The 12,189-nt window shown below is 41.8% G+C and overlaps 1 protein-coding gene across 2 annotated transcripts in view; it reads left to right on the top strand.

Annotated features, from left to right (window-relative positions):
- The window catches only part of GNS (glucosamine (N-acetyl)-6-sulfatase), a 39,642-nt gene extending 28,275 nt beyond the window's left edge, over positions 1-11,367 (top strand). For both annotated transcript variants that reach the window (XM_017661724.3, XM_017661725.3), the window contains exons 11-14: positions 3,045-3,152; positions 4,280-4,390; positions 5,820-5,980; positions 8,677-11,367. In XM_017661724.3, the coding sequence (XP_017517213.1) occupies positions 3,045-3,152; positions 4,280-4,390; positions 5,820-5,980; positions 8,677-8,755 (459 nt within the window). In that variant the 3' untranslated portion in view covers positions 8,756-11,367. The remainder of the gene's footprint in view (positions 1-3,044; positions 3,153-4,279; positions 4,391-5,819; positions 5,981-8,676) is intronic.
- The last annotated feature ends 822 nt before the right edge of the window (positions 11,368-12,189 follow it).

The raw sequence follows: 12,189 nt of genomic DNA, 5'->3' as shown, positions 1-12,189 counted from the left end.
CCACTACCTGCTGTTCTTTGTAGAACACATGGACTAGTCAGGCCATTTTCCTTATGGTTACCAGCCTACCTCTCCACCCTGATTTGCCATCACCTCCTTGTCTGAAAGCGGTATTGTGGGAAACCATACTTACCAGGTGTTCAGCTTCCATCCTATGTTCGGTGGTGTTTTGATCCAGAACTACTACTTATTCCTAGGTCACTCCCTCTTTCACCATTTGTGTGCCCGTTACAACCTTTCCCATTTTCTTGCTTTCCACTAATGTGCAGTGAAGACTGAGTTAATGTATCTTCATTCTAACCATCAGGAAGTACTTGAAACTGTTACAGTCCTTAGCACACCAGCCCTGCTTAATATTCTTGTCCTTGTGTGTGTTGGGCTATAAATCCCCATAATTTATAGACACCATTGCTTTTTTTAATCTGGACTTTTAGCACCTGCAGTGTGACCTTGATTCTTGTTTAGCTACTTTGTTGGTTTCCATTCCTGACCTGCTTTGCAGAAAAGCTCTTGGGAATTAACTATGAAATGCTCAAAGCATTTGACCATCACTTGTAAGGGCTCAACAAGTACAGGCAGATCTCGTTTTACTGCACTTTGCTTTTTGGCACTTCACAGATACTGCGTTTTTTCACAGATTGAAGGTTGGTGGCAACCCTGTGTTGACTAAGTCTGTTTGCATCATTTTTCCAACAGCATTTGCTCACTTCATGTCACAGTCTGATAATTCTCACACTATTTCAGACTTCTTGTTTTAGTTAGGGTGATTGGTAATCAATGAACTTTGTTACTATTATGATATTTGGGGCACCATAAACTGCGCACTATCAGACCAGTTTAATTAATGAATGCTGTGTGTTCTGCCCACTCCACTCACTAGCCATCCCCCCATCTCTCCCTCTCCCTGAACCTTCCTTTTGCATGAGACACAATAATATTGAAATGAGGCCAGTTAATGACCTACAAGTGGTTCTGTGCTCAAGTGAAAGGAAGAGCCAATATGTCTCTCACTTTAAATCAAAAGCGGGACATGACAAAGCTTAGGAAGACAGGTCAAAAGCCGACACAGGCCAAAAGTTGGGACTGTTGTGCTAGATGTTTATTCAAGCCCTGAATTCAAAGGAAAAGTTATTGAAATTTTAAGTGCTACTCCAAGGAACACATGAATAAGAAAGCAAAGAAGTCTTATTGCTGATGTAGAGAAAGTTTGAGTGGTCTGGATGGAAGATCAAACTGGCCACGACATTCCTTTAAGCCAGAGCAAAATCCAGAACAAGGCCCTGACTCTGTTCAGTTCCAGGAAGGCTGAGAGAGGTGAGGAAGCTACAGAAAAGAAGTTTGAAGTTAGCAGAAACTAGTTCATGAGATTCAATAAACCATCACTGTAATATAAAATTGCAAGGTGAAGCAGCAAGAGCTGATGGAAAAGCCTCAGCCAGTCACCCAGAAGATCCAGCTAAGATCTTTAATGGTGGCTCCACTAAACAGATTTTCAATATATTAAACAAAAGATGAAACAGCCTTCTGTGGGAAGAAGATGCCATTTGAGACTCTTATAGCTAGAGAAGAAAGTCAATGCATGGCTTCAAGGGACAGGCTGACTCTTGTGAAGGGCTGTTGCAGCTGGTGACTTCCAGTGAAGCCAGTGCTCACTGACGGTTCTGAAAATCCTAGGACCCTTAAGAATTATGCTCAATCTGTCTGTGCTCTATAAATAGTACAACAAAGCCTGGATGACAGCATATCAGTTTATAACATGGTTTACTGACAATTTCAAGCCCACTGTTGAGACCTACTGCTCAGAAAAAAGTCCTTTCAAACTATTACTGCTCATTGACAGTCACCTGGCCTCCCAAGAGCTCTGGTGGACATATACAATGAGAGTAATGTTTTCTTGCCTGCTAACACAAAATCCATTCTGCAGCCTGTGGATCAAGAAGTCATTTTGATTTTCAAGTCTTGTTATTTAAGGAATACATTCCATTAGGCCACAGCTGCCGTAATTAATGTGACTCTTCTGATGGATCTGGGAAAAGTCCACTGAAAACCTTCTGGAAAGGATTCATCTTTCTAGAAGCCATTAAGAACAGTTGTGATCCATGGGAAGAGGTCAGAATATCAGCATGAACAGGAGTTTGGAAGAAGTTGATTCCAAATCTCATGGACAGCTTTGAGGGGTTCAAGACCTCAGTGGAGGAAGTAACAGCAACTATGGTGGGAACAGCAGAACTAAAATTAGAACAAGTGGAGCCTGAAGATGTGACAAGAGATTGCAGCAATTCAGATAAAATTTGAAGGGATGAGCGTGTGCTTCTTTTAGATGAGCAAACTAAGTGGTTTCTGAGATGGAATCTGCTGGTGAGGATGCTGTGAAGATTGCTGAAATATAATAAAGGATTGAGACTACTCCATTAACTTAGTTGATAAAGCAATGGCAGGGTTTGAGAGGATTGACTCCAATTTGGGAAGAATGTCTGGGTAAAATGTTGTCAAACAGTATTGCATGTTACACAGAAATAGAACGTGAAAGGAAGAGTCAGTCAATGGGGCAAACTTCGTTGTCTTATTTTAAGAGCTTGCCCCAGCCACCCAGCCTTCTGCAGCCACCACCCTGAGCGGTCAGCAGCCGTGAGCATCAAGGCAAAACCTTTCCCTAGCAAAAAAGTTACAAGTTGCTGAAAGCTCAAGTAATAGCATGTTTTAATTTAAAAATACTTATTGCTAAGACATACATTGTTTTCTTAGACATATGCCATTATACATTTAGTAGACTACAGTACAGTATATATCATGTGCACAAGGAAGCTAAGAAATTTTATTTGGTTGGCTTTATTGCAGTCTGGAACCAAATCCACAATATGTCAGAGGTACACTTGTACCAAACATGATACTAGGAAGCCTTTGTATTGTCAGTTTTAATTATTCCCTTTAATTACTGAATGAATAGTCCAGTTAGTTTTGACTCTCAAGTCCCCTTTAGCAGTAGGATAAAAACCTTTGTGATCTGTGTGCCTCACAGAAACCACTTTTGCTCTTCTTTCTAGAGTGGTACCAGTAATCTGACTTGGCGATCAGATGTCCTGGTGGAGTATCAAGGAGAAGGTCTTGATGTCACTGACCCAACATGTCCTTCCCTGAGTCCTGGAGTGTCTGTGAGTAATAGCTTGAGTTGGCTTAGACAGCTTTACTGACAACACAGTGAGGCGCTGGTTTAGATGTGTCAAGTATTGAAACCCTTAATCTGGATCCTGCTCCTCTGTCAGTTGACTTTGTCACTTGAGTGTGGGAGATGAGTGGATGGACGAAGGTAAATTCAGTAGTCCTGAGAATGGTGCCACTTACGTATCACCAGAGCGTGCACTTCAAATTCTTCCAGTGTTTGTCCAAGTGCACATAACTACCCACATCCTCTTAAAATAGAAGCCTATTTCCTGCTTTCTAAAGCAAGGCCACCATTGCTGTTATCACCTCCACGATCAGCCTGGCCGCCACTAATGCCAGACACTCAACAATGACATAGTCACAGGTGGGAACCCCATCTCTCTGGGATGCCACTGATGACATCCCTAATAAAAAATGGTGCCTCTGTTGGGAAGGGCACACAGGAAGGGGTGCTACTGATAAGGTGAGGATGTGGGCAGGTATATGCACTTGGACAAACATTGGAAGAATATGAAGTGCATGCTCTGGTGATATGTAAGCGGCACCATTCTCAGGACTACTGAATTTACCTTCATCCATCCACTCATCTCCCACACTCAAGTGACAAAGTCAACTAACTGACAGAGGTTTTAGTTGACTCTAACACCAAAGTGTTACAATAAAAGGAACCAACCAAAAGTTGGTATGAAGATATGAAGTTTAGAGTTAAGTCATATTTGGTGGTAACGTTCATAAATAACTTACCTGCAAATGATAATGCAAAGATCATTTTAGCCTTTCTCTCCAGCCTTTAGGATGACAGCTCCTAATATATCTTAGAAGTGACTCACAGAGTCTTTTCTTCTCCACCAACCCATACGTTTTACAGGTGCTCATTACAACTAATTGTTGTCAGGAGATAAGCAGACAGGGATGGCAGCAGTCTACAAACAGAACAACCGCAACCTTAATCAAGTTAGACCATCAGTAAGGAACAAAAGCTAACATCTATTTTTGATTTACTTCCCTGTGGAAAGTCTCCTCATATCTGTCCAGTTGTGTGTTTGGCTTGAGCCCTGTAGTCAAGTAGTAGTTGTAGAAGAACCATCTTCATTTAACATATTAAATCTCCCTACAGCAATGTTTCCCAGACTGTGTGTGTGAAGATGCTTACAACAACACCTATGCCTGTGTGAGGACCACATCCGCACTGTGGGATTTACAGTACTGCGAGTTTGATGACCAGGAGGTAAGGAGCGCCACCCACCCCACCCCCCTGTGCCCCTTGAGTCTGTTGCCTTTGTGGTCTTGGCTGGACTTGGGTGATGGAAAAGCCAGTCCAAGGATGCACCCTAGGGACAATGTGTTTCTTACCTGTGCTTCCTTCCACCTAGACTTCCTTAAGAAAACAATTGCACAAGGCCATTCTTCACTCCTCTGTGACCTTTCTGGATGGGGTTTTCTGAACTCCCCCCACCCAACACACACTTTCAGTGTACAGTTCACTTTTCAGAATGCTACATGCCCAGTCTGGGTTCTTCCGTGATAGTTTGGGGTGAGGATAAGACACCTCAATTTCTGTGGAGGTGAAAAAACTAGGGACATTTTCTAGAAAGGCAACCTACTTGTTCAAAACTTCTGTCCCCAGCACAGTATGGTCTGGGGCTGCAGAGACAAATTAGCAGTAGGGCACACAGGCAGGACCAGAAGCTTCATCCTTAGAAGGTAGTGGCTTTCAGCCAACACGGATCAGAGTGGATTATGTGAAGGATCATGTGGACTCCCGTCCCTTGAGGTTTCATACTCTTTATCAGTGTGTGCTCACCTGCTGCATATGGCAACTCCCGTCTTGCCATCTGGAACCGGTGCTCATTGTCTTTCTCAGAAAGCGACTCTCTCACCATTTGTTTGTGTCTCGTAAGCAAAAGCTTCCCTCAAACTGAATTCCTGGTCCCCTCAGTAATATTCACCAGTTTGATAACTACTTTATAAGGGATAGTTTGGGGGCAGCTATTTAAATCCATTACATGTAAAATTTACCATCTTCCTAGCCTAGCACTCAACTCAAATTTGAGAACAAATGTAGACCTGGGAGTTAAGCAGTGACATTAGGCAAGTATTACGTTAGAAATAACAGTATTGTGCCCTTCCCTAATTGGTGTTCTATATTCAAACTGCTTTTTTAAATAGGAAAAATTAACATTTATATACCATTTATATATATAGCATTTCATTTATATTCCATTTCAAATCTGTTCTTAATTGACTCATCACAATTCTAAGGTAAATATAAAACTTCAAATGTCAACTCTCAGTAACTTTATTATTAAGTTTGGTTTCTGAGACCTTGTCATTTCAGAGTCTTGCATTCTGTTCTCTGCTTTAATTATAAAAGCCCCCACGTGACCCTTTCCTGACTGCCTAAAGGCATAGGGTGTGCACAGGCCCCTTTCTAGCATGTGGGCCATAGATTGAAGCAATTCAACCCTGAAACAGATGCTCCACCATCTCATGTATACCCCTGGGCTCTTTGAGCATCTTGAGTACAGATGATACTCCCCTGGGCCTTGGTTTTTATCTGTCTTCTCCCTTCCCATTGAGAAATAATTCACAAGGAGATTTTCTTCGAAGTATAACCCTTGCTCTTTTCTTTTCCTCCATCTTTTCATTTCCTGTAGGTGTTTGTAGAAGTCTATAACCTGACCGCAGATGCGCACCAAATCACTAACATTGCTACAAGTATAGACCCAGAGATTTTAGGGAAGATGAACTATCGGCTGATGATGTTACAGTCCTGTGCTGGACTATCCTGTCGCACTCCAGGAGTTTTTGATCCTGGGTAAGTACGCTTTCTTCAGTGACTTTTGCCTCCCGCAGTCACGCTGTTCTTGAAGGCAGCAGTTGGAAAGGTCCTCTTTGCCTCAGGGACACTGTGTCTCAGAGCACCAGTCTGTTGTGCCCGGAGAATGAGCTGTCGGACACTTTTGCCCTCCCGGGCCAGTTGGTGCTTCCACTGGAGGCGGAGCCCCGGCCCCCACCACACGGGGTGCTTCCTGGGTGATTTTTTGTCGGGTCACCTCTTGCTGGCGCCTGTGACCCTGGGGCCTCCTCAGGTCAGCGGCCCAGGTGCTGCCTGTTCTCTAACACTTCTGAGCACACGCCTTCATTTCATTTCCCAGAAACCCCACCTACCCAGGCTTGAATACTTGCGAGTAAATTTATACTAAACACAATGAAACTGAAGGTATGAACTCTCAGATGTTGAAATATGTAAGCCCACCACAGTATCCAAAGGAAGAAAAGGTGATTAAGTATCACCTAAGTCCAGTCTGTCCTCTGCTCTCTCATTCCTCTCTAACGGTGACTTTTCACCAGAACCCTGGGTCTCAGCACACCATGCATTTGAGCTGCCAGTGGCATGAAAGCCTGTCTTTTTTTCAAGATTATGCAATTAAAAGGCAAATTTTCCTTTTAATTTCAATTTTAACTCCACCTGACTTTGTTTTAAATTCCTTGGCCACAACTTATTTCCTACCAAACATTCAGGCCTTATAGAATCCTCTGAAATGAGGGTCAGCAGACTAGATCCCAAAGGATTATTTCCATTTTTAAACTTTGATTGCAGGAGAGAGTAAAGGACTAACTATATAGGAGAGAAAAGAATGATGTCCTAGGCTGTTGGGGAGCAGGAACTTACTTATTTAGCCATCTTCATTTGAAATACCTTCAGTCCAAATTAGAGAAGAATATATGTGAATAAGTAGAGAAACTGGATTATAGACTATTAAAGAAATGTAATCCTTTTGCTTTTAAATATTGTACATAGATGGATCCAAGAGACATGGATGCCAGCAAACTAAAACTAGGTAACAATATAAAAGACAGCATTTATCATAGTTTTCTATCACACAAGCTAAATAAATTTTTTTACATGAATGATCCTGTTAATGAAGTAACTGGCCAAGCATTCATTCTGACTCTACTCCAAGTCTGTGAAATGGATCCTTAGTACCAGTTCCTTGAAATGGGAAGTTCAGTCTCCAAGATAAAAAGCACAAGACTTCTTCTAAGTGACATGGTGATTTTGCAGTTTCCAACAGCTACTCTGCTCAAAGTTTATCAAGCCAAATAGAGTTAGATGGCCATAACAGTCTCTGGTTGACTCTACAAATTTAAAGCCACCATATAACTAAAATCTTGAATGGCGGGTTGGGACTCTGATGTTTGGCCAAATATTCCCTGGCTGCATGCTGCTGGAACACAGACCTACCTCCTGGCATCGGCTGGCCAGTGCGGGACAGACACAGCAGCTCCCACACTTCTTCTCAGCAGCTAGTCTACAGCGTTAGAAGGACTCAACCATAGAGTTTCCATACAGCCCTGAGAGCCCAAGCAGGTAAATGTCAAATGAGGAGACAAAGCTTGAAGTTGTAATTTGCCCAAGGGTCATCTGTTAGGAACTGATACAACAAGATCTCCTAGGCAAGCTTGGTTAGTTTGTTTTCTTAACTATAACTGTCTTGCTCACATTCTAGAAGTTTATCACTGAGATTGTAGATGCTGGCTTTGCTGATGTTGGCTTGAACTATTTAAACTCCACCTGACTTTGTTTTAAATTCCTTAGCCATAACTTACTTCCTAACAAACATTCAGGCCTTATAGAATCCTCTGAAATGAGGGTCAGCGGACTAGATCCCAAGCCTGATCCAGCCCCACCTGTTGGAACACAGCCACCCACACACTGATTTACATATTGCCTGTGGATACTCTTGCACTTTAGCAACAAAGTTGAGTAATCAGGACAGGACTACCATGGCCCACAAACCCTAAAAAACTTATCCAGTCCTTTACCGACCTCTGCTCTAAAATAATACTGAGAGTTTGTCCCAAAAGACTGCAGATAAAAATTAAATAGTGTCATTTTAGCCTGCACATGTAAAACCTCTTTCCATCCAGTCTGTATCCTTTGCCAAGTTTGAACTCAAGTTACTATTTGGCATTTATTCTAACTTTTCCTTGGATGGTGAAATGAGTTATTTATATATAGATATTTGACATAAATTGCCTTACTATTTTATTGGTGGCCAAAGAGATTAATGGCTTACCCAAGTTCATAATAAGCCACATTCAAACTGAGATCCACACTTATTCTCGTCCCTGCCAGTCTGTGTGACTTAACTGTAAAGACAAGGCTTGGAAACTGCTGATAGGGCTTTCCGCAAGGGCTAGACTTTTCCATCCAGCTCCTTAATCATTAGGGATCACCCTTCAAAAAAAACCAACAACAACAACAATAATACAGCAGCTCGAACTTGCTCCTAATGCCTTTCAGGATTAACCTCACTTCTCTTTCTTTTCTCCTCTCCACCTTTCCTACATGGTTTTGTGCTTGCTGACGTAGAACAGGAATGCTCTTAGTTTTTAAGTACTCCTGTTTTGTGCTACAGTCTTTGCCATAGATTCCCTTCTGAGGTGGTTTAATTGTTCCTCTTACTGTCCCTTCCTGACATCCTTTTTCTTATTTCCCTTCCCCAGATACAGGTTTGACCCTCGTCTCATGTTCAACAATCATCGCAGTGTCAGGACTCGAAGGTTTTCAAAACATCTTCTGTAGTGACCTCTGCAGTCAGATCTCTGTGTGCCTCTTCCTGATGAAGTGATTGGAGTAGGCGTCTGTAGCTAGTCTTCAAGACCATGCCCGGAAGAGTTTCTGGACTGGCTTTGTTGTAAGTCTTGTTTGAAAAAGCAACCCAATCAGCGACTTCCTTGTGCAATGTGTTTAACTGTGAACTCTGTCCCTGTTTCAGAAATGGCTGTCCCTGGTCCCTTCATTCAGCTGATAACAAATGCTCCTGAGGTCTTTGTTCTTGCTGTACCCTCTCTGTCCTGGGGCTACAGTTCTTGATTATTCCCCCTGTGGTCCCAGTCTGAATTTGTAATCCCATTCAGATAAGTGGCTGTACCTTGTGGGGTAAAATGTTTTTGGTGTACAGTTTGACCTAAAATCAAAGGACCTGCATAGCATTCCAGATTGAGCACTTTACTATCAAAAATACTAACATCACATGGCTTCAAGAATAACCATCAGAGCTAAATCATCTCACTAAGAACAAGTTCCATTGTTTTTAGATCAGTAGAAATAAGTCAGCCAAGCTCTGTTCATTTTTTTGGCATTCTGGACTGGTGCTACACTGAAATAGAACAGTAAGCTTTTAGTAAAGGCAAATTCCAGGTAGTTAGGGAAGGGGATAGCCATCTGCTTTCTGGTGGCTGCTGAGTACATGAGTGCCAGTTAACAAAGGGGGATCAGGAAATATCTCCTCTCTCAGTACTTTCTGCTCTGAGAAATTAAGTGGCTTAGGTACCTCAGCAGAGAGCCAGAAGTTCCAAGGGTTGGTGAAGGTTGCATTTTCTGAGGGCCTTCTGCAGAGGGCCGTTTGAGTTGATGTGTTGAAAGGCTGTAGTTGGGGGTTGGTGAAGTGCCTGTCCAGCAGGGAGCCTGGGCTTCAGTTCTCTGTGGGAAGTTGTTTTGACTCTGCATATTGTTGGCTTTCTGTTCATTTGTTACAAGATATAAAAAATTTTTATAATTGGTACGAAGTTCTAAGTACCTTACCCTTACCTTCTTCCCTTTCAGGTAAGTTTTTCCTGAGTTTGGGACTCTTGTGTAATTTGGGCTCCATTCACTATTCCCCTGTCAAAATTAGATCTTGCTGAGATTTTCTCTCCCTTTAGAACTACCTACATTTTTGTGTTTCTTGCCTTGAAGACCAATCCCATTTCTACTGTTTTCTTCACAAGAAGGCTAATTAGTGGTAGGGTAGCAGGGGAGAAGGAAGAGCTATGGTTTATAACCTGATCAACTCAGGCAATAGTGATTTTAGCTTTATTTAAGGCCTTAGGTTTGAGCTTTAAGCACTTTGTAAGACACGGCTGCAAGCAACTTTTCTATCAGATTTCTAGATAGCCATGTTGAGTCAACAGCCATTGGGTATATTCCTTTACCTCATGCAGTCCCTTAACTGTGGTGGTATTTAGAGGTGAAATAAGCAAGTGAAAGGAACACCTCTGCTGTGAATGTTTTAGGGGAAAGAAATCCTAAAGATCTTGTAACTAAAAGCAAACTACAATGTTGAACATGGGTATCAGCTTTATTCTACACTTTGACTCTTAACATTCATCAGTCGACTTCCACAGTCATGAAAGTCCACCACAGTGATCCTGAATAAAAAGAAACCAACTCTTACCAGGTCTTGTATTATGATGTCCTACTACTTGGGTTTAAGATGCAGGTAAAGTCCTACGAGTGACACAAGGCCAGCTTAGCCATAGCCCTGCATGTTCAGCGGCTGCTGCCTGGGCTGCATGTGGTGAGGCCCTCTCTGTACCTCTACTTTACTTGGTACATTTCCTGTCTAAAATTTGGCCTCTCATTCAACTTTTTCTCTTGGACTGGCTTCTTTCTGGTTCTGTGCTGAAGTCATCTTTCACAAAGCAGGCCTCAGTTTATAAGCTTAGCAGGCTGCAAAATGTACTGACTGTCTCAGAATGTATGTGTGGAAATGACCCACTATAAGAGGCTTGCCTTGTTTCTCTCTTAATGATTTGAATTTTGATTGTTTTCCTTGTTAAGAAGGCCAGATCCATATCTGTTGATCCCCTTCAGGGTAGGAAACTATATAACCATTGGGAATGAACAGAGGCCATAGGAATGAACAGAGATTTTGCCTTACACAATTTCATACTACAAAGCTCCCCCTCAACAGCAAAGTAGGGAGCACCTTTTGAGCATCTTTGAATTTGACCAACACGGTGCTGTTGCAAAATACATTTTGATTGCCAACACTAAGGTTTTTGTACAAAACAGTCATGGAAGTTATACCTTAATCCATGAAAAATGTTCTTAAATTAATTTTTAAATGTCTAAATTAAGCATTAGTGCTTTTTTAATGAAAGAAGATAAATTATCCCAGGATCCTTGAGAGAAAGCAAAGGGTATTTCTACTGGTCCATCATGGAATTAGATGGGAATATTTGTATTCTTTAGTTTCACCACCACTTGGGTCCCAGCAAGTTTTGTGAACTCCTCTATTGCATCATCTGTTCCTAGAAGTTCTACCCTGGCGCTCTCTGTATCATCAGTCATTTGACTTAGAAAGTGCCCTTCAAAGGACCCTGTTCATTGCTGCACTTTTCAACCAATTAAATTCTATTTCTGGTCTAGTGGGAATGTGTCCTTTGTTTTAGTCCTGGCCTAGTAATTTGGATAAGATGCTTTTTTTTCTTGATGCGGTTTTAACATTTTAATCACTCATCAAGTACTGGAGAATGGGCTGGTTCCTCATTGTTCACTCTAGTCTCTATCTGGAGAGCTCTATGCATGGTCCCTGCTGACTGATATCCCTGAGTGAACACCATGTAGAAAAATGGTAAATGTTTATGCATTTACAGCTTTGGAGGAAAAAAAATCTCACCTTGGCTGGCTTTAAAGTAGATAAATGAAGCTCACTTGCAAAGGTACTTTTGCCTTCTTGTCCAGACATGTGATTTATTGCCCTAAGTGAAGAATGACATCATACAGGGGTTGCCAGACTTTTCCTGTAAGGGATAATCTTTTAGGTTTGCAGGCTGTGTGGTTTCTGTCACAACTACTTAGTTCTGCTGTTGTAACACAAAACTAGCCCTTGTCTTTACTTAAGTGAACATGAGTGACTGTGTTCAACAAAACTTTAGTTACAAGGACACCATGATCCCATAGATTACCTCTTATCTTACAAATTATGAAGACCAAGTAGAAAACCAAGACGTTAGAGGACACCAGGAAAGCTGCCAGATTGCTGTCAGAAAAGCAATGATTTGGGTCTATCACAGTGTCAAGCCATCAACATGAAAGAACATTGATTTGCATTAATTCCCAAACTAAGGGTAAGTACAGACTCCACCAGATCCATTTTTCTAACTACTTCTACCTGTTCCTCCTCAGACTGTACCCTGCCCTGTAGAATCATATTCCCTATGAAATTAGACTCTGTTCATCTCCTTTCCTAG

The sequence above is a fragment of the Manis javanica genome, chromosome 10 (assembly GCF_040802235.1).
Source record: "Manis javanica isolate MJ-LG chromosome 10, MJ_LKY, whole genome shotgun sequence".
NCBI classification, from domain to species: domain Eukaryota; kingdom Metazoa; phylum Chordata; class Mammalia; order Pholidota; family Manidae; genus Manis; species Manis javanica.
This window is presented reverse-complemented; position numbering and strand designations above follow the sequence as displayed.